This window comes from Dasypus novemcinctus, chromosome 13 (genome assembly GCF_030445035.2).
Source record: "Dasypus novemcinctus isolate mDasNov1 chromosome 13, mDasNov1.1.hap2, whole genome shotgun sequence".
In the NCBI taxonomy this organism is placed as follows: Eukaryota; Metazoa; Chordata; class Mammalia; order Cingulata; family Dasypodidae; genus Dasypus; species Dasypus novemcinctus.
In genome coordinates this window covers 57,338,105-57,365,952 of record NC_080685.1, presented here as the reverse complement: position 1 = coordinate 57,365,952, position 27,848 = coordinate 57,338,105, and the positions used below count along the sequence as shown (strand labels likewise).

The 27,848-nt window shown below is 38.7% G+C and overlaps 1 protein-coding gene across 12 annotated transcripts in view; it reads right to left on the bottom strand.

Annotated features, from left to right (window-relative positions):
• Positions 1-14: 14 nt before the first annotated feature.
• RASAL2 (RAS protein activator like 2) overlaps positions 15-27,848 on the bottom strand; it is a 459,173-nt gene continuing 431,339 nt past the window's right edge. For 6 of the 12 annotated variants that reach the window (XM_058274784.2, XM_058274786.2, XM_058274780.2 and 3 more), the window contains 4 exons: positions 13,934-14,068; positions 12,354-12,556; positions 11,042-11,129; positions 15-5,743 (listed from right to left, as the gene is read on the bottom strand). In XM_058274784.2, coding sequence (XP_058130767.1) covers positions 5,579-5,743; positions 11,042-11,129; positions 12,354-12,556; positions 13,934-14,068 — 591 coding nt within the window. In that variant the 3' untranslated portion in view covers positions 15-5,578. Of the gene's footprint in view, positions 5,744-7,925; positions 7,980-11,041; positions 11,130-12,353; positions 12,557-13,933; positions 14,069-27,848 lie in introns of those variants that run through there. The other 6 variants (XM_071207582.1, XM_071207580.1, XM_071207581.1 and 3 more) reach the window with 1 other exon arrangement.

The following is a 27,848-nucleotide window of genomic DNA, read 5'->3' as shown; positions in this document are numbered from 1 at the left end:
GTAGCAACTTAATCTGAAATGTTTAAAGTTAAAGTTTATTTGTATTCTTTGTAGGAATATCAATAAAAGACCTCAAACGTATCTATATCTGTACATATACAAGAACCATCAAAAATTATTCACAGAACAAAAATAAATCTTCTTTAGAACAAACCCAGGTAATGAAATGCAGATATGGATCTCACATATGGAACAATCTAAGTGCTACTAGCACAAAAATATGGCTTTAAAAATAAAATAAAATCTTGGGTTTTGTTTTTCTAATGTGTATTTCTCTTTCTTGAAATAAAAAATAAATTATTTAGAGCTATTATAAAATAGTCATGTGTATTAACACACTCTTATTAAGGCCCTGGAGATGAAAAAATCAAATTTTAGAAGGTAAAGTCCTCACAGATGTGATTCAGGTTAATGTGCTGTCAGCTTGAATTATTTCACTATAAATAGGAAGTGTCTAAGCACCAGTCAAAATGTAACCTTTACTATTTAGTTCACCTTTTCCATAGGATAGTGGTCATTGAATTAATGAGTATTTAATCTTTTGGTGAACTGGAAATTGAAATTTTTCTCTCAGGAGTTTAGACATGACACGAATCTGAGTTTTATACATAAACATTTTCACCCACATACAGATGGTAGAGACCGCTAAAACACAGCTTCTATGGAAATCTCTCTATAAAAACAGATAAATCTGTTCTAAGTCCCAAACTAAAAAGTTCCTAGGGAAAAATAAGAGCATTTGAATGAAAAATAAGAACTGAGTAGGAAATTAAAATGCATACTGAAATATGGGCAAAACCTTCATTTTCCTTTCCTTGAGTGGCTTGCTACATTTGTCTAGCCTGGTTGGGTTGGTTATTCAAACACCTAAGGATTACCTGATTGGTAACCAAAGCTAGTTCTTTCTGGATCCTATTCTCAGATCAGTGATACTCAGCTGTCTATGACTCCCCATGGTATCAGTAGGTATCTAAGGGTTGTTGAGACGTCAAACTAAATCAATTTCAAATCACTTTAACATATACATATACATATAACACATATTGTACATTTTGAAGAGGAAAGAGGGACTGTCATAAAATATAACAAGTTCAAGAACGTTTGGGAATGACTGCTCTATAAAATGGATTAACATTCAGAAAAAGGAGGCCCTAGGAATTGTGTGTTTTGTGTGGGTATCCATGTGTTGACTGCAGAAAATGTTATTCCATATATCTATGTATTTTAAGAGCAGGCAAGGGAAATAAATCCTCCCTTATTTCCTTTGATCCTCTGGACTACCAAGTAGGCAGCTATATATTAGCTCCCTTTTTAGACCAGGTATCTTCCTCTGGTTCTTTCATTCCTCATGAGATATTTATTCTATCTCATGCAAATTTTATCACTTTTGTCCTTCCTAAATACAAGAGCATTCAGAGCTGGGCAATGACAACAGAATGCTTTTAGAACTAATAGTCATTCAAATAAGAAAAGAGATTCTACTTAAAAATTCAATATCCAAACATTTCTTGCTTTTTTTTAAAAAAAACTGGTAAAATAGGTCCTTTCAATTGATATAGTGATAAAAACCAAAGTATTCCAATTTCTTGGCCCCTAGGTAAGGGGTGGGGAGACAACTATTTACTGCTGGGGCAAGCATAAGATTTCACTACTATACTTGAAAAAGGGCAGGGAAATGGAGAAGAAAACCTTTTTGGCTTTTCCCAATCGGTAGGAGGTGGCGGCCTCTGAAGGTGTGGCTAAGGAATGCAGTGAAGCTGCAACATGGTTCTGGAGCTGCTGCGCTTGGCCCAGTGACCACCATATGCTGGTGTCAAGCCTGGGGCTCAGGGTCAAAGACAGATGGGGCTCAAATAATCCAGAAAAGGATTCCTTCTGCAAGCTCAGCTCCACAACTACCTTCCTCAAGAATTTCAAACTGCAGATAACTAGAATTAGACCTAGATGGAAGGCAAAACAAATACTAATGCAAACTCACTTGATGGCAGTTGTCTTGTTCTGGGACTTCCAAAAAAGAACTCTGCTCCCAACATGGTGAACCTCTGAAGGCTGAGATTGGAAAAGCTTTACTTCTAAAGCAAGCTAATTCTCAAGGACATACAATTAATGCAATAGACAGCGGTCTTAGACAGCAAGTCTTATATTTTCTTTCACTGTAAGCAGTACAGTCCTACACCATCACAGGGAAAGGTAGAAGCAGATCAGTCAGAGAAAGCTAATTCTGATCAAATGAAAAAAAGCAAAGAGCTATAGCAATGTGATGATCTCATTTCACCACATTTCCTTATCAGTACCCCTAGACCCAAATAGTACCCCGGTCACAGTGCCTGGAATATAGTAAGTGCTCAAATGTTTGTCATAGTTACCTAGTTATAATCTCCCCTCTCTCATGACTTTTTATTGCAGAGACTCAGGGAATATGATGGGCTGATGGAACTGTAACTCCTTTGGCTTTCTAGGTAGGCCTGGAAAGCACATTGCTCCAGTGATATAAAAGGGGAATATGAAGCTCTCTCAGTCCTACCAACATTTAGCTGTCCTCATTCATGGCCAAATCTGGTGGTAGGCTAGCAATCACCTGGCAAGCACATCACCTGAATTCCAAATTCCTTTCAACCCTGTTTATTTTGCACCCCACAAAGTGGTGATATGTTGAGTTCAACAGCGAGTGCAAAGCTCAGCTATCTTAATCCCTTGCTTCTCTTCAATTAAATACTATTTCCCAGCATCCATTTGGGCTGAAGAAAACCCCATTAAGCAACATCTCCATAAAAATTAATTATCAGCTGTTGCTACTTTCTTCCATATTAATAAAAAAATCTATAGATTGCAACATTCTCTAAAGAAATAGTCGGAAAAATTTTTGGATAGCAGTAGGCTCCAAGGATAATCTAAAACTTAACTTGTGTCAACAATTCTAAACTTTCTGCTTCCTTCTAACTTTACTTTTTTTTAATACTCTTTTCTCTTCATTCAAGATAATCTGCCAATAGAAGGCTGCATAACCTACCCAATCATTTTGGGTATTTTATCTTGCAATGTATTCAGTATTTGGGGGAGCTCCCACAATGCTAACAAGACATACTGCATCCATCAAAAATACATTTGATTTTTTTCTCTCCCCTTCCCCAATATATGTAATTTTATCAGCCTTCTATAATCCATAACGAATATTTCAGAGTTTCTAAATCTCAGGGGAAGTGATCACCCACATTACATACTTAAGGCCCCTGAAACTGACAATTCTTTTACCAGGTTTTCTGCTGCACAATCGAAGTTTTTTTTACAAAGAATAAAACATGGCTAGAGATGAGAATTGCCACAAATAAGAACAGACCTATGTTTATTTTCTCTTTTCTGCCAAAAAAAGGGCACTGCTTCAGAACCAGCAACTTCTTTTTCCTATTAAAACAAGTGATCCACACTGTGCCCCTCAGCTTGGAGGGAAGAGATAAAAATTTTTCAAAGAACTATGAAGTGTCAAGAAAACACACAAGAGCCAAAGCATCTGGACATGAAGTCTGCAGGGCAGATAAGCATGAGAAGCTCCTGTTTTAGCCTCTGTCTGGGAGAAATAGGAGCTGTTATGAAGGAAACTTTTTAACAGGTTGCAGGCTACAGGACCACGTGAGTTGCTGAAATGCACAGGTTCACCACCAGGATCCACCTGGGAGAGAGCAGTGCTCAAGAGGTCAGAATGCAAGTCTGGGGTATGGAGAAAAGGAAGGTTTGGCGTCTACGTCTGGGCTTCACTTGAAAGAGAACATTAGAGATGTTCTCTTGTTCCCTTAAAAATATTCTGTGACATAGAAACATTCTATGCATAAGGCTCCTTTGAGTCTTTTTTTTGTTTTTCTCTCTTTTCCATTAAAAAAAATTCCTTAAAGTTTACAATTTAAAATAAACATCATTGACTTACTTGAGAAAGGTTGGTGCTTCTCGTGAAAAAGAACTTAGACTTTGCTAAAGAGATTCAAAACCCTTTTAACATTATATCTGACAGCATAGAAGGCATGAACTTTTCCTATTTGTGCAGTTATATGTACATATGTGTGACTATATATGCATTTATGCTTGTATATATAATGTCTGTTTAGCATGTAACATTCCATACTCCTGATAATCAAGGTTGCATTCAAGATGACATTACACATCTCTGGAAAAAAAGAAATAAATTAGTTTCTGTGACTTCTTCTGTCCTATACTATGTCCTACAATAAAGCCATGGATAACAAATGTTGAAACTGTTTTATTATAGCCAAATCGACTAAGAGTTTGGGCTTTTTACCCCTAAGAATAACAATTGGACTGTGCCATCCTCACACTTGCACTTTTCTTTTCTTACAAGAGTAATCATTACTTCTAAAAGACTGATGCTTCAGATTTGGAGTTCCTTTCCAAATTTTACTGAGGGAATAGAGGAAGAAGCAGCATCTTAAAAGTTAAAGATCTAGGTAAAATTACTCTGCCTGTAGAATTGTGCGTACAATGGACAAAATCTTTATCCTAAATAAAAACTGTAATTTGTGAATAGGAAGTGTTTTCTTTTTAAATAGGAAATATTCAGAGATTCCTGCTATGATATGGTTAGCCCTTTTCTGTGGGGAAGAAGGGGGGTTTATTTTGGCTGGCATATGACTGACATATCTGAATAACCTCTCCAGGAGAGAGCAACCCTGTCAGTGAAGACTATTCCCACCTCAGAGGAGGAAAGGGCAGTGGTGTGTGAAGATGAAGATAGTATGGAGAGACACAAAGTATTTAATTTTGTAAACTCTAAAGAGGAAGAAGAATACCCTTTATTACAACTGGGGTTAAAAAAAGTTCCCTATCTGAAGTGGAAAATTCGCATTTGCTGTAGACAGAAGGAAATAAATATATTGACAGGAGTTCAATAGATTCCACTCCTCAAGTCCAGTTTTGATGCAACAGTTCTTATCTGTGTCCTCTGAGACAGCAAATCCCCAAATCAGATTAGTGTCCAACCAGAACCAGTCTTGGTTGATAAATGGGGTAAATTATTGTTTTGTTTGGATCTTGGTATTTGCATGTTTTCCTAAAAGACAAGGGGCCAGAGTGGGGTTTTTAAACTGGCAGATGAATCCCTGAAAGTTCATTCTGACAAAGTCCTATTGCACTCCATGTGCTTCTATCGTTAGACTCTTGGTCTCTACCTACTGAACCCACAGGCTCATTTCTCATACATAATTCCTACTTTTCCTCCTCTAACAACTGCAGTGCTTTCAACAAGAGGAAAACAATAATAAAAAATAGCAATAATTAAAAAGGTAATCTACATTATTAACTTCCTTTTGGTATATTACAGTGGTATTTTCTATACATGGCCCAGAACTAAGTTCCCTATGTACATAGAGACATGGGGGGAAAGCATCGACCTTGGCGTCTTAGCCTTATGCCCTGAAAGACAAGATTCCTTTCTTCATTCAAGAGTTTCTTTCCACATTGCCATTCTGAAGTAGCAACATTCTGTAAACCTGGAGGGGCAGGGTAAAGGGCTGGGGAGAGGAGAGTAGGTAAATTTCCTTCTGTCTCCTTTTGCAATCTATCATAGAGCCCGTCAACAGCTGCTGTTTTTGAATTCACCATTCTCCGTGATGGAAAGCTTGGTGGGATTGGTGGGCGAGATGCCATTGCGGACCTGCATGCTGTACCGCTCCTTCACTTGGGTCAGTGCGCTCATCAGTCTGGTGTTGGCTGAATCCAGGGACACGATCCGTTTTTCCTACAACACACCAATCATGACGTTATTCAGGCTACATGCAGGAAATCCACATCATTGTATTCTTTTTACTCAACAATCACTCCAACACTTTTCATCCAACAGCAGCGCACATGATGCCTCCCAGACAAATGGAACGTCTCTGCCTCTTTCTGCACTCTAGTCAGGTTTAGTTTCCCTGGGCCCAATGGGTCTCCGTTTATTTTCTGTTTCTCTTTTCCTTTCAGTATGGTAGGACTTGTTATCATTAAACCCTTGGCATATTAGGATGACATGTAAAAATGAAAGCACATGTTACTTCAGACTATATAACAGATGTGTCAAGCTGCCTTACTGTCTTCAGTGGTTTTGGTCAAAAACTGAAACATGGAAATTAGGTGGCAAAGAAAGAAGCACCAGAGGTTTCATTTCACAGAGGAGAAGTGCATGTGATCTATGGGTTCTTAGTCCCAAGGGAGGGTACATCAGTCACATTTGGAAATAATTCACATTGTGCTTGAAATTAAAACAATACATGGTGGCAGTTTCTAGTCACCAACAAAGTGAGGGTGCAACAGCAAGAGGGAAAAAAGGCAGCCAAAAGCTCAGACCAAGGAGTTATTTGAATGTGGGGAGGGAGATGTGGCTGAAGGGGGACGCCATAAACATAACACATGAAAACAAACAGAGAACACAAGGCTCCTAGACCCATTCCAGCTCAGAGTTACTCCAGGAATCTCCAAAGGAGACTGCTTTCATTTTGCTTTTGAGTATCTGGGGAAAAAAAAATTGCTTTAGGGTTGTATTATTTTGGAACAAAGGAATGCTGAATACATAAAAATGACCAAATGGGAAAAAGGGCAAAAAAGAGGCAGTCCAGAGGAATGTAGGGTCATCAAAAATTTTTTAAAAAACCAACACATTAAGTATTATCAGCCTCACAAACATTGGGAGAGACACCCTACTTTATCTTAGCTTCATCAGCTAAGTAAATCATTTCAGAACCTTTCCAAATGTAGTCTCAAGTTATTCAGAAAATAAATAAAACCCCGCGAAAGTCGGTCTTTACGTAGGCCCTTGAAATTAAGAAAATAGCAAAAGAAGAACCACCACAAAGTCCAAGGTGCATTCCTATGCTGGGACGCTTTAAATTTACCCAGGGACAAGCATGGCAAGGCTTGGCTGTGGGTCAGAGAGGAGGTACAAGGGCTGAGAGTTTGATGATGCCTGCTGCTATTAAAGGGATAACTACTCAGGGCCATCATACAGCACCACTCTGGTGGGAAACGTTGCTAAAAGGCTGCAGAGTAAAGACTGCTGGCCCAGGGGGAAACTTAGGTAAAACCATAAAATAATATCAAGTGCTCTCCTACTTGGGGATAGGGTAAGTATCTATACAGCTGGAGAGCTGGTCCTTATGGTAAAATAAACCAAAGGACTAATCTAGTATAAGAAGATGCTTTTTACTTTGGGCAGGTGAGTAACTCATTTAAGGATAGACAAAACTCAAAGAAAAGAAGATCTGTGAGGTTTTAAGGAAAAATATTATTAAAAGGAAATAAAGCCAATGGCATTGACTGTGATAACAAGTATATATTTTTAAAAAGCTAACAGGTAACCAGGGGTCACCACAAAACAAAGGGTAGGAGTAAAATCTGGTATTTTTCCCTCATGGTTAGGAATAATCTTTAAACAGAATAAGTGGTAATTTCTTGACATGGTTAAGGAAAAAAAGATATTTCACATAAAAAATAAAACCACTCTAAAAAAAAAAAAAAAGATATTTCACTATTGGAATAAATTATAAGGCCTTAATGCCAAGGAAAGCAAGATTCTCTAGGGTTCAACAACAACAACAAAAAAAGAGGCATTCAAGAAAAATTATTTGATTCTAAAAGGGCAAAAAGGCAGTGAAGAATGATTGTAATTATTTATTGTCTACAATGATAACAATTCAATCCAAGCAACTCCCTTACTAAACAGCTGGAAGTTTCCAAGTGGAGAACTCCTCTTGTAATTCCCCTCACTGCCAACCTCTCAAAATAAAGCAAAAAGTAAAGAAAAAAAAAAAGTCAAATAGTGAGTTTTGAAAGTCAAAGCCATCTAGTCTATTTCTGACATGAAGGATTTCAAGTGTGGGGAGTGGCAGGAGCTGGAATGTGTAGGAGGCCAGTGTACTGGGCCAGGGCTGGGAACTGCTCAGCTAGAGAACGGACCGGGTTTACTTGCCTGTTTGAATAATCTCATCTCCATTTATGACCTGTAATTTAACACAGCGGAGATATCACTTGCAATAGTAACTAGGCAGCTGCTTTGCTTCTTGTAGGAGGAAGCCCTTCTCTGTTCTCCACCTAAGTCACAGATCCTGGTAGTCACAGTGTCTACTCAGGCTCGGGGTAGGGGGTGGGTGGCAAAAGGTGGCACATTCCCTGGTCTGATATTGAAAAAATGGTTCTTCAATGCCCTCAGCCGGACCCCCCTGTCCATGCTAGAAGGTCAAGGACAGGTGATTCTGCTGTAGGCCTTGAGGCATGAACTGACTCAAGGAGAAGGAGAGGCTGAGTTCAGGGACAAGTCTTTCCCGTGGGAGCACAGGGTTGCTGTGAGAGAAGAAAACCAGTTCACTGGCTACCTTGTCTTTAGTGTTTTGGGAATGATGCGCTCAGGTCTAGTATAAGGAAAGCAACTGTACTTATTTCAGAAATCTATCTATCTATCTATCTATCTATCTATCTATCTATCTATCTATCTATCTATCTATCTATCTATCTATCCATCCATCCATCCATCTATCAATATATATAGATATATATTTTTTTTACTACCAGTGACACCAAAGGAGATGTGAACAACATGAAAATACGGGTTACTTGGCCAGGAAACTTTCACTCCCAAACATGTCTTTATTCTATTAAATGATGCCAAGAAGGGTTGCTCTGTTCCATCAGACTCTTATGAGGTAAGATTTATCTTTACAAAGGAAAGGATCTGATATAAAAAGTCATTCATTACAAGGGATGCCAAGGATGGCCAAATATTGCAATGAATCAGTAAGCCAATAGTTGGAATTGGGAATCCTTTTTACAGAGATTATAATTTGTTTACTACTTTTAGTGTTATGATTTGGGCTGTGTGTGGTACAGTGGCTTTCAAAATGTGGTCAAGTGGAATCTGCAAGTATTATTTAGGAATCTACAGTGGGTCTCTGGTAGAACAATTTATTATACAGTAATGTTTATATTTGATTTTAACTAACCCCATTTGATCCATTAGTTGAGAGTGGTTGTTATTATTGAATGGTCAGTGGGAATGGTTGAATACTGATCTATGGAAGGTGCCTTTAGTTCCACTGAAGTAGTCCATGGAACCCAAATCATTTGAGATCCACTTCCTTGAGGTATGGACCCAAAACATTATCTAGTTTAGCCAGATCACAAGTCTGACACTGACTACTGTTTTGAGGATAACATTTCTCCTATACCCACCCAGTGACATTCTCTTAGGAAATTAAGGAAGAAGGTCCTTGATTTCCAGAACTTTTGAGCCCCCAAAATTCAGGTTCACTTCCTTATACCTTTTATGCCTATGACTCCTGTCATCTTGCCCCAGATGTCAAAATAGGGGATTGGGAGGGTAGAAATCTTCAGAAGCTAATAAGGCTGCCCTGACAGTCAACTGAGAAAGGGAGCCATGTGGGCAATACATCTAAGCTCCCACTGCTTAAGACTGATGCATATTTCAAACCAGCTGAAATTATTAAAAATAATACTAATGTTTTACCTCATTAGTACTAAAGTCTCTCTGGGGGTGGTTATTAATAGAACTCTTCCTGCTTTATATTGTCATATTGAAAACCCCAAATTGAAACTTAACTACACTAGTTTTCTTGAGTAAATTGCCTTATTTATCCAGGCTGTTTCTCTTAAGCCTCTGGGATGAATTTTAATGGTATGTACATTGAGAAGGTCCTGTCTCCACTGCCCTTCTCTTATCTACCTCAGGGACACCTAGCAAGGTTGAAAAAAAAAAAGACCAAGTAAGATAACTGCAGTAGACCTTCGTTTTGATCCTTAGGTGGTCTAAATGTCCAGAAACTATAGAGTTCAAGAGTCCAAAATATTCCTGGGAGCTATGCTGATGAGAGAGCAACACAACTCACACCCAACTTATAAGTTCAGTGTGTTTGAAAGAGGAATATGTGGCACAAAAAGCATTCTTCCCATGGCTATGTTTTCAGCTCATTCCCAATTCCTTTGAAAAATAAACCCCATCCACATTGACCTTGTAAGGAAATTAGACTGGAGGTGTTAAGTGTACGTTGAAGAATTATAAGAGCTCTAGCAAATATTGACTGCTGGCTGATACGCAGAGAAGGAATAGAACATCTATGTATCAAGTCCTTGTTCCAATTTTTATTTCATAGCTTAGGGGCATGATATGGTATTTAAGGGAAAGAAATGCAAACCTGGCTAGGCTGTATGCAGGGAGGTGATACATTCAGTGGCTTGACCTGTCACTATCAAAACTGTACTTCCTTTTTGTTATTTGTTTATCTCTAAGAAATACAACCTTATTTTGCACTGACAAAATGAAAAGGAGTTAGAAATATTCCCTTCCTCTTGGATTTTGCTCTGATTATTGATATGCCCTGTGAGGTATTCTTGGCAGCATCACTCTATAGTGTCACAGGTATAAACTACAGTGAGCAGAGTCCAGGTTCTGATTTCACCAACCTTTTCTTCCTTCCTTTCTTTGTTTTTTAAAGGTTTATCAACAAAAGCACTCTAAGCATAGTGCCAACAAAGAAGGGCAGCCAAGCGAATTCCAAGCAGCAATGCCAAACCCTGAACCAAAAGAAGAATAACAAGGAAGGGTCCCTTCTACAGCCTTGTCTCTCCTCTGCAGTTCTGTTATTACTGTCTGGGGCTAGAGGCTGATGGCACAGTGGACGTGACTGACAAGACCGTGAACATCACAGCCAAGCAATGGTCAGTGGAGGTCACAAGCCAGACACATGCAGTGTACTTTTCACAGTTATTCCCTTAGAGGATGCCTTCCTTTCCATAAGGAAAGAAGTAAACCCCATCATGCACTAGCCTGAGAACTGTCAAGCAGCTGCACTAAGCAAGCTAATACTTTGTTGGGTATTAGGAAAAATAATGGAGGCCACATAGGAACTCTTTTAATCTTCGAAAGGTAATGTCAAGAATTTTTTAACGACCCATTTTCCAGTACCTGCCTTGGCATTTGCAAGGGGTGGGAAGTCAGGAAATAACAGTTACTATGAATAAGTGCCTTCACCTAGACTCAGAGCTTGCTTACCTGTGCATCAATGATTTTCTGTTTTGCATCAATAACTGCTTGCATCTCAGCATGATCCTTCTTTAATTCCTCTTCTACAGCCATTAGCCTAGAGCATGGCAGGGAGGACACATTAACATTTTTGAAGAGAGGATTAGCTGACATAGAGAACAAGAAACCCAAAATTCATAGTAGTTCAATATTTCTTCTCCCTACTAATAAATCTATTTGCATCTGCAACCATCTTTGCTTTCTTCTCTCCCACCTGGAAGAACACATATCCAAGACTGACTTCTCTACCTGTGACTGGACCCCATGTATTTTCATCTCTGGAATGGTATTGTCAATCATTTCCTCTCTTTCTTCTACCAGACCTCTCTCCCTCAGCAGAACTCATTTCATCTTAACATATCAAACCAACCAACAAAAAACAAACAACTCTCTCTTATTTCCAATTTACCTTATAAACACTGCCCTATATTTCTCTTCCTTTCACAGTCAAGTTTCCTTAAAGAGTAGTGTCTAGTTTCTTTCTCATCCTCCATTCACATTTTAATCTGCTCATGTTTTAACTGCATAACTCTACTAAAACGGCTCTCAGTAAGATTGCCCATGACCTCCATACTGCTAAAACAAAAACCTTTTCTATCCCCCATTTACCTGACTCGTCCACACAATGACAATACTAAAATGTCATGGTTGGGAGCATGGCCTCTGGAGCCCGACTGCCTGGGCTCAAATCCTACTTCCACCTTGGGCAAGTGATTTAATAAACTTAAGCCTCTTTTCTTATGCATAAAAGGAGACTATTAAGAATGCCTACCTCAGGCAATGAAGACTAAACAAAATTATTATGTGTGCTTAGAAAATGCTAGGTAAGTGACTGGTAAAATCGACCCCTCCCTATTCTCCGTTGGCTTCTGTGGTCCTGTCTCAGTTCTCCGGTCCTAAAGACATACAATGAAACTCCTTTCAATGTCTTTGGATTCCGTGAAATATTATATTAAAGTCTTGGACACTGAATATATAGATTTTATTAAACCACTTTCTCCTCTAAGACTTCTCAAGTGGGTTACTAAATTTCCATTTTTTTTCCTAAGCGTTACCATTAAAAATAACAGAATGCCTGTATCTTAACAGGGAGTGTGCCAAAACCTGATATTTAGGAAATTTTAAGAGATCCAGTTAGTCATCATCACATATGTATTGAGTAGCACAGAGTATATACAGAATTGAAAATGGCTTTTGCTGCCATTCCTTTAAGATTTGTTTTGATCATCTCACCAAGTCTTTGTATACCTATCTCACATCTGCCCCCAAGTAATCCTCTAACCTGCTGATGATGCTTTTCATCTGGCTGTCTTTCTCTTCCTGCTGCCTGCGCAGCCGCTCCTCACTGTCCTCCAGTCGGGTCTTATATTCCAGTAGCAGCTTCTGCATCTGCTGTTCCTGCACCAACAGCCGTCGTTCATACTCCTCCAGCCGCCGGCTGGATACTCTCAGGCGTTCCTTCAGTTTAGTAATTTCCTGTTCATACTAGAGCAGAGAAGAGGCACCAAAGACAAGAAGAAACAGGAGTTGTAGTCTCTTCACAAATAAGTGACTTACTTTTTTATGAAAGCCACCCCAGGCCGTGTAGTTGGATGCTGTCTGAGATGCCATTCCGTGTCATGCTCATGTTTTTTAAAGTTATCAATAGTTATAAATGTTAATGCAGTTCTGCCCTACTCCTAAAATTATACTTTTAATCTTAACTTGGCATTCCAAATCTATATGTTTGTATATCTCTTTCCACGTTAAACTACTGGTTGCTTAAAGCCATATCCAGTCAGGGATGGTATCAAATGGGAGTAAGTAAAACAAAACAAAACAAAACCCTTAAATGCTTAGAATCGGCCCTGTATAGAATAAGCAACATTTCTGTAATGTTAAACCACTAAATCATTAAACGGAATGTTATGGCAGAGTAGGGTATTGCAACGTTCTAACTATAAAAGTATTAAAGATTCAGGATGCAAACCCTAAGTAAAGACTTATATACTCTCTAGGATTTATTAATATTGTTTCTTGGCCCATGTTCATAATATGGCTCACCTGTCCAATTTGGTACCACTTCTTGGAACACACATGTGTATTTATATAAATTGGGTAATTCAATTGGTTACAGTGTAGTTGTTAATTTGGAAGGTCAAGATGATAGTTTTTATGACAGTTGTAAGATGTAGACTGCTTCAAAAAGATAGTGTAGGATTGTGCTGATAAGTAAGCAGAAGCCAACTGTCTGGTAGTCAATTAAATGAAATAATGACATATATAATATCAAGGTTCTTGTTTGATAATCCTAGTTTTTTAATGTTAATTTTTCTTTAAAAAAACAAAGAAAAGTCCAAAGAATAGATAGTTAATGTACTTTAAAAAATTATCCATAGAGCTGGAAGTTCTTTAATCTAAAAAAGTCATTAAAAAAAAAAAAGACAAAATTGTTACCGATATATAGAAAGTCTACTCCTAGAGTAATTTTGGTCTGTTGAAGACTAACAACCAGTTTATAGAAACACTAAATATTCATCTAAAGTGACTAGAAATGAATAGCAGAGAGTTCTCCAAATTTGATAACCTACATTATAGGAAGAAATAGGAAAAAATGGAGGAAGGAAGAGAGGGAGGGAAGGAGGGAAGAAGAAAGTAAGGAAGGAAGGAAAGAAAGAAGGAAAGAAGGAAGGAGGAATGGATATTATAGCTAAAACTCCCAGCATGATGGACATTTTCTGCATATTCTCACATACAGATACTACTGACATATTCATTACAGATAGATATGTATATGATTAACAGAAGAGAGAGAGCTGAAAGGAGGAGGAACCTGTTCACTTGTGGAGGTGATTAAGTCAATAAAGACAGACTAAGTTCTACCTTCTCAGCATGCTTGACTTCATCTTGATTTTGCTCAGTTTCTTCCACATCCTCTTCATATTGGCCATTGTTTAGAACCCAGGCTGCTGTCCTCTCTACTGGGGACATTGTGGCAGAGTCCACAGGTGACTGAACCTGTATTAGAAATAGTTATTAGCATCTCCCAAAAGAGCTCACCCACGATTATGTTTCACAAAAAGAGTTATTCTTGGAAGAGGTAACTGTGATCCAATTAATTTCTACCTCAGTTTTCTAATAAATGCTTTCAAATATAAGCAATCTTTTATTAAAGTGGGGGATGCAGGAAGAGTATATCCATTTGTGTAAGAACCAACTATTTTGAATAGAAATTATATATATCACATCTAAGAAAATGCCTTTTTCTCCCTCTAAAGAAATACAAAGCTTTAAATTGTTAATTTGCTTAATGGTTTAAATGCTGTTGGTACCAAATTACGTACTGAAATTAAGATGATGATAGACTGGGAAAAGGAAAGCATGACTTGAGGGTTGATTGCTCAGGTGAGATCACATCTGTTTAATCCAGAAATGATAAGGCATTAAGAAACTGACTGGTGCCAAACAAACTCACAAGGTGCTCATTTATATATCAGAATGCTGAATTCTTAATTTTCATATTAACTGTTTAGATAAAGAAGGATAAGTGACACTGGTAATTTTTTCAGAGGTTTTTCTTCTTGATGGGAGTGCATATTTTAGACCAGAATGTTCACTGATGAATATAGGATCCAAACAATGGATGCTAGATAGTCTATGAGATATTTCCATAAAGTTAGGATAGCTAAATTGTTCTTTTCCAATACAGATATATAGAAGAAGTTGTAGTATAGCGTTAAGAATTCTGGTCTTGCGTAGCAACTCTGCCATTTAGTAGGTAAGCCACATAATCTCTTACATTATTTTTCTAATCTATGGATTACCACTACCACCTCTCCTGACCATCTCACAGGGAGTAATAAGGACAAATAATGTATGTGAAAGTTCTTTGGAAACTATAGAGTGCTATAAAGGATAGATATTATTACTCTATGTTTTGAAAACTGAGACTGGATGTTGCAAATTATATTAGGCTACTGAATTTTAGTGCTTTTCCCATAAACAATGCTGAAAGTATACCCAAAGTTCTTTTTCTCTAGTCTGTCTTTTCCTATTTCTATGACGACTTTCTTTTCAACTATGATATCTCTTTAGACAATTTGAGTATCTATTTTATGTGAGTTATTCTCCATTATCCAGATTTGGGAAGCCTTCTGTCTTATCAGCAGTACTGATTTCTGGGTTACTTCTGCTGATGGTTAACCACATTCATTTTATGTTCATTCTTATCACTTTCAACTTCAGACATGGTAACATTTTTTGACCCTGTTCTCACACTGTGTCAAACAAAACATTTGCTCAAATGAAATGAATTATGGCTACTGTTCTAAGAGAGAGTCTCTCACCAGAACTATAAAATAGGGGTTGGGCTTTTACATTCAGGTTATTTCTAAATATTTTGTCCCAGATTTGGTATTGTTTCTTTGGACTCAATCTGATATCTCTCTCCTCACCCATCCCCACTCACAGAAAGGCAAAAGGAAAGGGAGAGAAGAATAAAGCTTTGTATGTGAGTTAGCCTTTATATAACTAAAATGGATTTCTATTTTGAAGACCAATACTCCATAATCTCATAACTGAAAGGAATCTTCTCTTCCATGCAGAGCTAAATTTCTTAAGAATCTATATAGTGGGAAGCGGATTTGGCCCAACAGTTAGGGCATCCGCCTACCACATGGGAGTTCCAAGGTTCAATCCCAGGGCCTCCTGACCCATGTGATGAGCTGGCCCATGCGCAGTGCTGATGCGCGCAAGGAGTGCTCCCTGTAAGGAGAGCTGCCCAGTGCAAAAAAAGTGCAGGCTGCCCAGGAATGGCGCCGCACACATGGAGAGCTGATGCAGCAAGATGACGCAACAAAACAAGACACAGATTCTGGGTGCCGCTGACACAAGTGGACACAGAAGAACACACAGTGAATGGACACAGAGAGCAGACAACTGGGGGGGGGGGCGTAGGGGAAGGGGAAAGAAATAAAAAATAAAATAAAAAAAGAATCTATACACCATTTTGGAATAGAACCCAGTTAAACTCTAAATAGAAAGCTATTTTATGCCGAGAAAATCATATCAAAATATAATAAAGAGGGTTACCTGTTTAGAATGCTCGGAGGGGAGGGTCTGATGCAGGACGGGCTCCTGGGGAATGTCTAAATGCTCATTCTGCCAGAGTGGGTGACACCATGGGGTAGAAACCCAAGTAGTGAGAGTGGGGGTGGACCCACATCCTGGGGAGGACTAATGCCATCAAACAGAGGGAACTGTATCCCTCGAGAGAAAGGGTGGCTCCCAGGGCATTGGGGCAGTTGAGCAAGTTAGGCCCTGAACACTATTCCATCTATCTCTGGAAGTGGCTCCTCAGGAAACGGAGGTTGGCTGTCACTGTGGGCACCAAAGTGGAAGGGAAAATGGACGTTAAATGTGTGGAACCAAAGTAAATGGGGGGTAAGAGAGGAGTTTCTTGAGAGTACACAAGGATGAATATAAAACATGTAATATTACACCATAACATATAGGAGATGACAGACTGATAATGTAAACCATAATGTAAAACATAGGATAACTAAAAATGTAAAGAACTGTGTATCCTAAAGTATGCACCATAATGTAAGCACAGATGTTACCTTGTTAGAAAGCTAATGTCTCAGACTCTGTACATCACTTTAAGTAAATATGATATGAATAGGGCGTAAGAGTATCACTGTGGAAGGGAAAAGGTTTTCTGGTGGATGTGTGGGAGTGCTGTATATTATATATATACATTGCTGTGGTCTAGGACTCCTGTGAAGAAAAGTTGAATAATTAGGGGGGGGGGGAAAAAAAAAAAAAAAAAAGAAAAAGATAGGATGTGGAATTTTTTCAAGTCAACATTCTTTATCTAAGTTCTTTATCTAACTTTATCCAAGTTCTTTATCTATCCTTTAAACCCATCGCTATATGCCATTCCCTAGTAAGGGACCATGACATTATATTGGGCTTCAAATTTCGGGGAGTTCTGGATCACAGAGTGTTTCAACAATGGCAATGGAGGGATACTGGTATGGGATACCAATGACAGGTGATATATGGCTGACAGGGAGCTGTACAGAACATATGTCCAGGGTGCATGGTAATGTTTGGATATACTCATAGTGGCAACAATTAAAAACCACAGCAGGGGGGGTACTGGGTTCCTGGCCAGTGGTGCTCTGTCGTGGTCCCTAGGGGAGCAGCAACAGTCTCCCAGGTACAGTGGCGGGGACTGGGAGGGAGTGAGGGTTCAACAGTGAGCCCCTGATGCTAATGACTATGCTTGTGAGCTGATAAACCTAAAATAAGAACAAGGCCTAGAGCAACATTGTGCCTGGGAATTTCCTCCTGTCAGCCTTCATGTTACTCAAATGTGGCCAGTCTCGAAGCCAAACTCAGCATGTAAATGCAATGCCTTCCCCCCAGCGTGGGACATGACACCCGGGGATGAGCCTCCCTGGCAACGAGGGACCACTATCAACTACCAACTGATGATGCAACTGGAAAATGACCTTATACGGAAGGTTCAATGCGGATCAGCAAAATAGCCACGTCTACATAAAATACCATGACTTTAAAATGCTGTTTGACCTAAAGTAAGGGGGAAATGGAAAGGAGAAATGAGTTTATATGGCTACGAGTTTCTAAAAAAGAGTCTGGAGGCTGGCAGAAGGATTGCCCTCATGCACAACTGAGCAGAGTCAGAGAGACAGATAAAGGAGATACAACCCCCAGATATTGGTTCCTTTGAGGGCTAAAGAGACCCATGGGAGTTATGGTCATGGCCGATGGGGTTAACTACCAGGGCAGATGGCCCCTCTTTGGAAATGGTGTTTATGTGTGATGAATCTGGACTCAGATGGGATCTCCCTTCATAAGACTTTCATGCTAATGTGCTGGAGGTGCAGTTAATGTTGGGGTTTAAGATATATTTAGGGGATTTGAATCTCTGGACTGACAATGTGATAGCCAGGTCCTGAGCCTCAACAAACTCCAGCACCTACAATCTGATCTACTGGACTTACCACACTCAGCTAAGATGGAGTTGAAGAAGGACAACCACCACACCATGGAGCCTAGAGTGATTACAACTGAAAATGGGAGGATTGCATCCAGCATCCATGTGGAATCTGAGCCTCCTCTTGACATAGAGGTGCAATGGACACAACCAATCCAATGTCCACATAGAAGAGGTGGCATTGGATTGGGAAAAGTGGACATGGTGGACGATGGGTATGGGGAAAGGCAGGAAGAGATGAGAGGTGGAGGCGTCTTTGGGACATGGAGCTGCCCTGGATGGTGCTTCAGAGGTAATCACCGGACATTGTAAATCCTCACAGGGCCCACTGGATGGAATGGAGGAGAGTATGGGCCATGATGTGAACCATTGTCTATGAGGTGCAGAGGTGCCCAAAGATGTACTTACCAAATCCAATGGATGTGTCATGATGATGGAAACGAGTGTTGTTGGGGGGGGGGAGAGGGGGGGGTGGGGGGGTGGGGTTGAATTGGACCTCACATATATATTTTTAATGTAATATTATTACAAAGTCAATTAAAAAAAAAAAGCCATAAGGGACAATAAAAAAAAAAAAAAAAGAAAGCTATTTTAAAAGAAGGGGTATTTTGATCACTTTGAGATTTGTTGATAAAAAGATTAGATTAAAAAAAATTCCTGCAGAAACAAAAACAATTTTAAAGATGGATTGAGAGACTTTAAAAAAAAAACATGCCAAAGTATTATGAGGGTATCTCTTAAAGGTTTGAAGGAAACCTTGACTTAATTGATTTACAAACATATTTATAGATACGTATCAACAAAAATGGCTTTGTGCCTGGAGATGGGTGTATGTATATACACATGTGCATGCACTCATAATTGTTAATGAACTCCAGAAATTCCTTATTTCTTTAGAAATAATTTTCTAAAGCAATTTTTCTACTGCCCAGGAAAACATGTAAACATGTCTCAAATTTCAGTACCCTCTGTACTCAAAAGTCTATCTCCAACTCCCCTAAGGTATGTAGCTGTGCTTCTTATATCTCATTACTTTTGTCATACCCACAATCACCTATATATCATTTATTTATTATGTCTTTAAAGCAACATTTTTTATTTAGCTTTATACTAAGCAATATTAGGAAAATCATGGGTTTGATGTTATATATTTATGCATATTATGCATATTTATATGTTATATAATTACATTTAGATATTTATAGTTATGTTTGTAATATATATAAAGGAATTACAAGAGTATTTAAATAAACTCATTTATTTAAATTATCAAGGTATCACACTTTAGGAGAAACATTGGCCTGTAGGATATAGTATCTTATCTATAAAATGAAGATAATATCCACATAAAAAGTTATTAGGAGAAACAAATGAAAGAGTATATAAAAGCAGTATATAAAAAGCAATTTGAAACTGTAAGGTGCTTTACATGTTTAGTTGACTATCACACACACGCACACACACACACACGGTCTCCCCCTACTGGCTATTAAAAGCAGAGCACAGTAAATTGCTTTAGCAGTGGTAAATATAATACAAACAATAACATGGGGTATAGGTTTTTATAGGTATATACCTGGAGGGTAAAAGAATGAGGTTTTGAGTTTTTAAAAGTCAATATTTAAAGGAGATAAATGGCTTTTAAATTTCATAATCTTATCACTTTAGCCCATAGGGCAGAGAGAACCTACTTTATTGTGAAACCGAGAGTTTGAGATAAAGCAGCTATTAAAACTAATAACAACTTTACTGTATGGAATTTATGATTTCAAGGCAGCTAATGCAGTAGCTTTCTGCTTTATATAGTTAAAAAGATAATGCCTGAGTGAACTTTGCCTGTGGTTTGCTAGGGATGACTGTTTATCCAGTAGCCTATAAATATACTGTAAACTAATGATATTCCAAATGAGGAGAGATCGTAGCCCCTATAAGCATATTAGAAACAGCAAAAACAACAGCAGCATCTCAGCATAATTCAGGTTTTAATTGTTTAGTGAGAAGCTATAAGAACAAGGGTTGGTTCATTCCACTGGCAGCTACCATATCTCCAGAAAGACTAACATGGCCTCCAATGAATCATGAGAGATTATACAACGCAAACTGGGTACTCTGGATCTAGTTCTATTTTGTTGGTTGAATATTATTTTAATCACTCCTAATATATCAGGACTACCACTTTGTCTGGCAAACAGCTGGTGGTCAAAAACTTGACAAAATAAATTATTAGGCCAATCTCAACTCCACCTGTATTCACGATAAAGCCTTTACTAAATTATAAAGAGAATGGAAAACAATATTAAACAAATAAAAACAATTTTGTGGTAGACTGGGAGAAAATACAGGAGATTTTGTTTGAAAATTATTTTTTGGAGTAATATGTTCTTGTGAAAAAACCATATACTGTTTTTAGAAATATATATTTTCATTGATCTTATGTGTATTTCCTAATTAGATGGTCAATCCTTGAATGATGGCACCATATCATACATTTCTTTGGAATGGTGGTGACTAGTTAAATGCACAGCAGGTAATCAATAAAATCTTATTCAATTACTTATACTCTGGTTTCTCTTTAGAATTCTTTAGAATTCATTACTAAAGTATAATTTATTACTTTATGATATGCTGAGAAAGATATGCTGTTTTTCCTCTAATCTTTTGAAAAGTGCATCAAAGATGTTTCCTCAATTACTGTTCCATCTCCTTTATAAGCTGGAAAGAGGAAAAAACTACTGTCTCTAAGGTCAAAGAAATTGAGGAAAGAAGATGGCATGGTTCAGATCCCATTTTCCTTAGCTATATCTTAGGAAGAGAGCTTATATCTACTGATTTCCAACAGCATCATCAGAAAATGAAGGATTAAAAAAAAAAGGAGTAGGATTCCCTAATAATTTGATTATTGGATTTCCCAATAATTTGAGATAAAGCGTTTTCCTGGGAAAAATAAGAGAATGCTTTCAGGCAAAAGTTCATGACAGCAGTTTCAGTGATAACACAATTACTCATAGCCTGGCTATGCAGGCCAACTGAAAATAAGACATTTCTCTGTTCCTTGCTAGTATTTATTAGATACAAATAAGACTTATTGGTTTCTGCTTTTTCATAGTCTCAAAGAGTCAGGTTCCCATATATGAGTATTACTTTGGCTATCTATGCCAAAGAAAGGGCAGACTAAATTAATAAATAAATTCTGCCAGTCCTTGAAGAATTTGGTTAGGAGACTGTTCAACAAATCCAAATATGAAAACTGGAGCAGTGGAGAGGATTGTGGGAATATGGCAGAGTAGGAAACCCCAGGAATCAGTCCTTCCACCAGAACAACTATTAAACAGGTAGGAATTGTCTGAGTCAACTATTTGAAATCCTGGAATCTAATAGAATACTTGTAAAGCATCCATAGAAGAGCAGAAGGAAGAAGCTGGTAAATTATGGTAAATACCAGCAAATTGCTTTCCATGTAGTGGTTATTATTGGCCAGTCCCCACTCTTGAGGCAAGCAGCAATGGAATCCAGCTCCTTCTATAGCTTGTTGGTGCCAAAAAAGGGACATAAAAATCTACTTTCCCAAGATCTGGGGTGGGCATGGGTTGATCACTGATCATGGCTTTTTTTAAGCTACTTTGGATTGCTAGGGATGGCTCTGAGGGCAGCCCTGGTTCCAATCCAACCTGGAAAAAGGCAGCAGAGGTGACTGAAAGATGGTATGCATTCTCAGAACTGTGGAGGACAGCTGAAGGGCTGGATAGACTGGGCAGGTCAAGAAAGCACAGGCAAGAAGTTCCTGGTGCCCTCTTGGCCCCTCCCTCACCCTCTCTCCAAGGCAGTATGGAGCCAGCAGGCACTTCTTTTGGGGGTCCCTCATCTCATTCCAGCTGGGAAAGACTGAATTAGCGAACGCTTCTCCAGCATGTTCTCCCACCAATCTGCCATCCAGGCAAAAGCAGCTTGAGACAGGGAAAGCAGTATTGCAGACAATGCAGGCAGATGGCCTAGAGCAAAGGCTTACCTGCTTTGAGTCCAGCAGTGGGAGAAGGAGGAGGAGGTCTATTTCCTGGGAAGTGGAGGGGGCATTCAAGCTCCTGTAAACAGGAGAACTCCTAAGTCACTAAGAAGCACAAGCCCAGAATAAGACACAGGCCCAGAAAAGACAGGGTAGACCCTGCACTGTGCATTAGCCTTGGGCTGACCTTCCTGATAACAGGGCTGACACTCAATACATGATCTTGCAATGATGGATACAGGCTATGTTAAATTTCACCAAAATTTGTAAAAGTGTATGGTCCAAAATGTAAACCATAATGAAAATCATTGACCATGGTTAGTAGCAATGCTTCAATATTTGTATGTCACCTGTAACAAATGTACCACCCACAAGTAAAATGTTAATTCTAGGGGAAAGGGTAAAAGGGGGAGGGTGTTAGGTATATGCGAATCCCCTATATTATGTATGTCGCTTTTCTGTAACTTAAAGCTTCTTTGAAGATAAAATGAAGAAAATTAGACACTGGGGAATTAAATGGAAGAAAATGTCACTGTACATTCAAGATGAGATCTTACAGTGATGAAAGACATAATGCCAAAATTTATTTTTAAAAATTTTATTCTTTTAAAATTTTTTATGAATTTTAGTTGTCATTTTAAAAATTATCATTATTATTTCATTTTCTTATTAATTTTATTCAGTTATTTTGTTGGCTTCATTTTTTAAGAAGTTTTGGATTACAGAAAGGTTACAACTGTGGCAGGGGAGGACCACTGGTGCAGGGTATCAGTGATGAGGGATGCGTGAGAGGAAGTTCACCTGGGACATACCTATAAGGCATATGAAAGAGTTCAAGTGTACATGGGGCATTGTCACAGTGGGTGGAGATCCACACAATAACTGAAAGAATATCCAATTCCCATCCTAGGGAGTTCTGCCACATTCTCCAATGGGACAGCAAGAATCCCTCAAGTACAGGGGCAGTGACTAGTGAAAGAAGATGGACCACTGATGGGTTCTTGATACTGATGAACCTTTTCTTTTGAAATTGAAAGAGACTAGTATTATAGGTTGCCTAAGAGTTACCTCTTGAGAGCATCTTTGTTGCTCAAATGTGGCCTCTCTCTAAGCCAAACTCAGCATATAAATGTATTACCTACCCCCTGCCATGGGACATGACTTCTGGGGATGAGCCTCCCTGGTGCCAAGGGATTTCTACCAAGCACCAACTAGCAATACAACTGGAAAAAGACCTTGACCAAAAGGGGGAAAGGTAAAGACAAATGAGTTTATATGGCTAGGAGACTTCAAAGTGAGTCAGGAGGTCATCCCAGAAGTTAGGTTTTTGCATGCCTCAGCAGTATCCCATTAACTGCCACAGTAAATAGTGCCTCAAATAGTGGGACTACTGAGGACTCTGGAGACATTTGGACACTATAGGCAGGGCTGACAGCTCAGGAGTTTGGTGCCTTGCCAGGAGGCGCTACTTTGGAATTTGTACTCCTCAGTGTGACTCAGATGTGGTTTCTCTAAACGTGGCTCTTCTGCCCCTTCTATTTGAACCTATGCTTAGTACTAGAGTTGAAAGGTTTATGTCTAAGAGACTTAAATCTTTGGGCTGTTCTTATACTAGTCAGGCTCTGAATCTCAACAGAGTTGCAACACCTCTTGATTTCATTGGACTCAGGACAACTAACAAGGAGATGATGATGAACAATGACTATCCTAAGTAACAGAGAGAGTCTACAACTGCAAGCAAGATAGTCTCATCCATCTGCCCCACGGGATCTAAGCCCCCCTTTCAATTAGAAGTGGAGTGGGCATCACCATCCCAGAATCCTCAGGATTGGGCAATGAATGATGGACTAGAGTAGACTTACTGTTATTCTACTACAGACTTATTGTTAGTGTAGCAACAGAAGAACTTTTATCATCCATGTGGAGGCAGTGGCTATCAGAGGTTCTGAGAGGAAGGAGAAAAATAGGTGTAATAATATAGAGGCATTTCTAGGACACTGGAATTGTTCTGAATGATGTTGCAATGACAGATACAGGCCATTATATATCTTGTCATTAACTTACAACATTGTGTGGGAGAGAGTTTAAACTATAATCCACACTTAGTGTCAATGCTCCAATATATGTGTATACATTTGTGGTACAAATGTGCCACACTAATGAAGGATGTTGTTAATGTGGAAAGTGTGGGAGGGGTAGAAAGTGGGGCATATGGGAACATCCTACATTTTTTATGCATCATTTATGTAATATAAAATCTTTATAAAACAAAACAAAACAAAACAAAGAAAGTGGACCATAGCAGCATGGGGGGCAGATGTAACTGGAGTGGATGGCGCACCTGTTTCCTCTGTGTGAGGACATGGGTTTAATCCCTGGTACCTCCTCAAAAATAAGTAGCATGAACAAATAAGGACTTCTGATAAGGTTACCACTAGTAATTATAAATACCAGTACTATTTTTATTGCATTCTTGGGTATGTAACTCTACTTCTTACTTTTTATAGGTGCTAAAATGGAAATGCATAAAAAGTAATGAAAATCTATAGTTTTGGACATACAATATATAAAGGTATAATGTGTAGCAAGTACAAAAAAAGGTTGGAGAATGGGGGTATAGGAACAGTGTATGTGTATGCTATTGAAGTTAGTATCCAATCAAATATGATATTTATATATTTATGAAGGTTAACCACAAGGAAAATACATGAAAAATATATCCAGATATAAATGAGAGTGACTGAATATGGTATAATACCAAAAAATTCAAATAAATATAAAAGTAGGCATCAAAAGAAGAATTGAGAAACAAAAAAGGTATGATACTTACAAACACTAAATAGCAAAGTGGCAGAAGAGAGTCCTACATTATCAGTAGTGAATTTAAATATAAATGGATTAAACTCTCCAGTCAAAAGACAGAGATTGGCAGAATGCATAAACATTACCCAACAATATGCTGTCTAAAAAAGACTCACCTTAAATTCAAAGATATAAGTAGGCTGAAAGTGAAAGGATGGAAGAAAATATAGCATGCAAGAAGTAACCAAAAGAGAGCAGAGGTAGCTATAGTAATATTAGATAAAATAGACTTTAAGTCAAAAGTAGTTTCAAGGGACAAAAAACAGTCATTATATACTTATAAAGGGGTCAATTCAACAAGAAGTGGTAATAATTATAAATATATATGTACCTGTGACAGTTTGAGATTATTTTATGAACCCCAAAAAGAGAAATATTATGTTTGTAAACTAATATATTCCTCTGGGTGTGATACCCTTTGATTGCATTAAGTTCAGCTGAGGAGTCTTTGATTAGCACACCTGTTAAGATTAGGGCTTTTTGATTTGACTGAATCAGTAAGTGTGACTAAAGTTGAGTCCCTGAGTACCCTGCTCACTTGCTGGGTCTGATATAAATGTACACTCACACAGAAGACAGACATACAGGAAGAGAGTGCTCAGACATCTGGTCATGCGCAAAAAGAAGACTCAAACTGCTGAAGCCTCAGGGAGAGATGAGTCACTTTGCCTGATACTTTACAGCTGAGATTGGATAGAATTGCTGAGACTGACATAGGAAGCCCTATGCTGGCCTGCAGCTAAGACTGGGAAGAAGCGGGGCCCTTGGAGCCTAAAGAGGAAGCAGCCCAGAGGGAGAGAAGGCAGAGGGAGAGAAGGCAGAGATGGTGGTGACCATCTTGCTTCAACATGTGTAACTGACTTGGATGAGAAAGTAAACTTGAATAGGATTTTTTATAGCCTTTTAACCGTAAGCTTTTATCCCAAATAAATAACCTTTATAAAAGTCAACAGATTTCTGGTACTTTGCATCGGCAACCCTTTGGCAGACTAATACAGCACCTAAAAGCAGAACTCCCAAATTTATGAAGCAAATATTTATGTATTTGAAAGGAGAAATGAACAGTTGTACATTAATAGTAAGAGACTTTAGCCCACCATTTTCAATAATGGATAGAACACCTAGACAGAAGATCAATAAGGAAATACAAGACTTTGACAATACTCTAAACAAAGACATATATAGGCCACTTTACCCAACAAGAAAAGAATACTCAGAATGCACAAGGATCATTCTTCAGGGTAGATCATAACTTAAGTCACAAAATTAGTCTCAAAAAATTAAAAAATAATAAAATCATACAATGCATCTTCTCCAACCACATGGAATGAAGCTAGAAATCAGTAATGGAGAGAAAAATGGAAAATTCACACATATGTGGAAATTAAACAATATACTCTTAAATAACCACTAGGTTGAAGAGGAAATTGCAGGAAAAATTGAGAAATATTTTGAGGCTTATGAAAATGAAAATACATAACATACCAAAACTTATGTGCTGCAGCAAAGACAGTGCTAAGAGGTAAATTTATAGCTCTATTGCTTACATTAAAAAAGCTTTCAGGGAAGTGGATTTGGCTCAATGGATAAGAGCATCTGCCTACCATATGGGAGGTCCAGGGTTCAAACCCAGGGCCTCCTGACCTGTGTGATGAGCTGGCCTACCCACAGTGCTGATGGGCGCAGGAGTGCCTTGCCACTCAGGGGTGTCCCCCACGTAGGAGAGTCCCATGCGCAAGGAGTGCACCCTGTAAGGAGAGCTGCCCAGCGCGAAAAAAGTGCAGCCTGCCCAGGAGTGGCGCCGCACACACGGAGAGCTGATGCAGCAAGATGATGCAACAAAAAAAGAGACACAGATTCCCAGTGCTGCTGACAAGAATATAAGCAGACACAGAAGAACACACAGCAAATGGACACAGAGAGCAGACATGGGGCGGGGGCGGTATGGAAGGGGAGAGAAATTAAAAAAAAAAAGCTTGCAAATTAGAGACCTAACCTCAAAACTGGAAGGTCTAGAAAAAGAAAAGTTAACTAAACCTGAGGTGAGCAGAATGAAAGCAATAACAAAGATTAGAGTGGAAATAGAGAATAAAAAAACAATAGAGAGAATCAACAAAACCAAGAGTCAGTTACTTGAAAAGATCAATAAAATTAACCTTTAGTGAGACTGACAGAGGAAAAAAAGAGTGGACACAAATAACTAGAATCAGATGAAAAGGGGGACACTACTACTGAACCCATTGAAATAAAAAGGATTATAAGAGGAAGTTTTGAACAACTGTACACCAACAAATTAGATAATCTAGATGAAATGGATAGATTTGTAGAAACACATAAAAACCTATACTGATTCAAGAAGAAATAGGAAATCTCAACAAACCAATAATTAGTAAAGAGATTGAGTCAGTAATAAAAAACCTCCCGACATTACACTTGGGAGTGACATTATCAACATGGCAACATAAGGCATCCTCTGAAAAAGTCTTCCCTCAGAATCAGCTAATAAAAGGACAAATCTCACTTGCTTAGAACTTAGGAGAACAACAGAGATTTAAGAAGGACTCCACAAATGCTGAATCGAAGAAAAAGAAGAATAAGCTACAAGAGCAGGCAGGAAATTTCCCTCTCAGACCTGCTGATCCACTGCTCTCCCCCTCACTGGGTCACAGGCAGTTTGGGAGTCACCCATAGGCAGAACAGCTCGGGTTCCTCCTGCAGAGGACACAGACTTTAGAGGCACTCACAGTAGACAGTTAGAACCCCACACATATTCAGGCACAGGGACCCACTCCACAGAGATCCAGGGAGGAGCAGCAGCTGCTATGGCATGCTGCATACAAAAGGGCCCTTGGGGGGTGGGGGCTTGAGGGAAGAGAGACTGGCAGAACTGTTGGCAAGAGCTGCACTTAGTA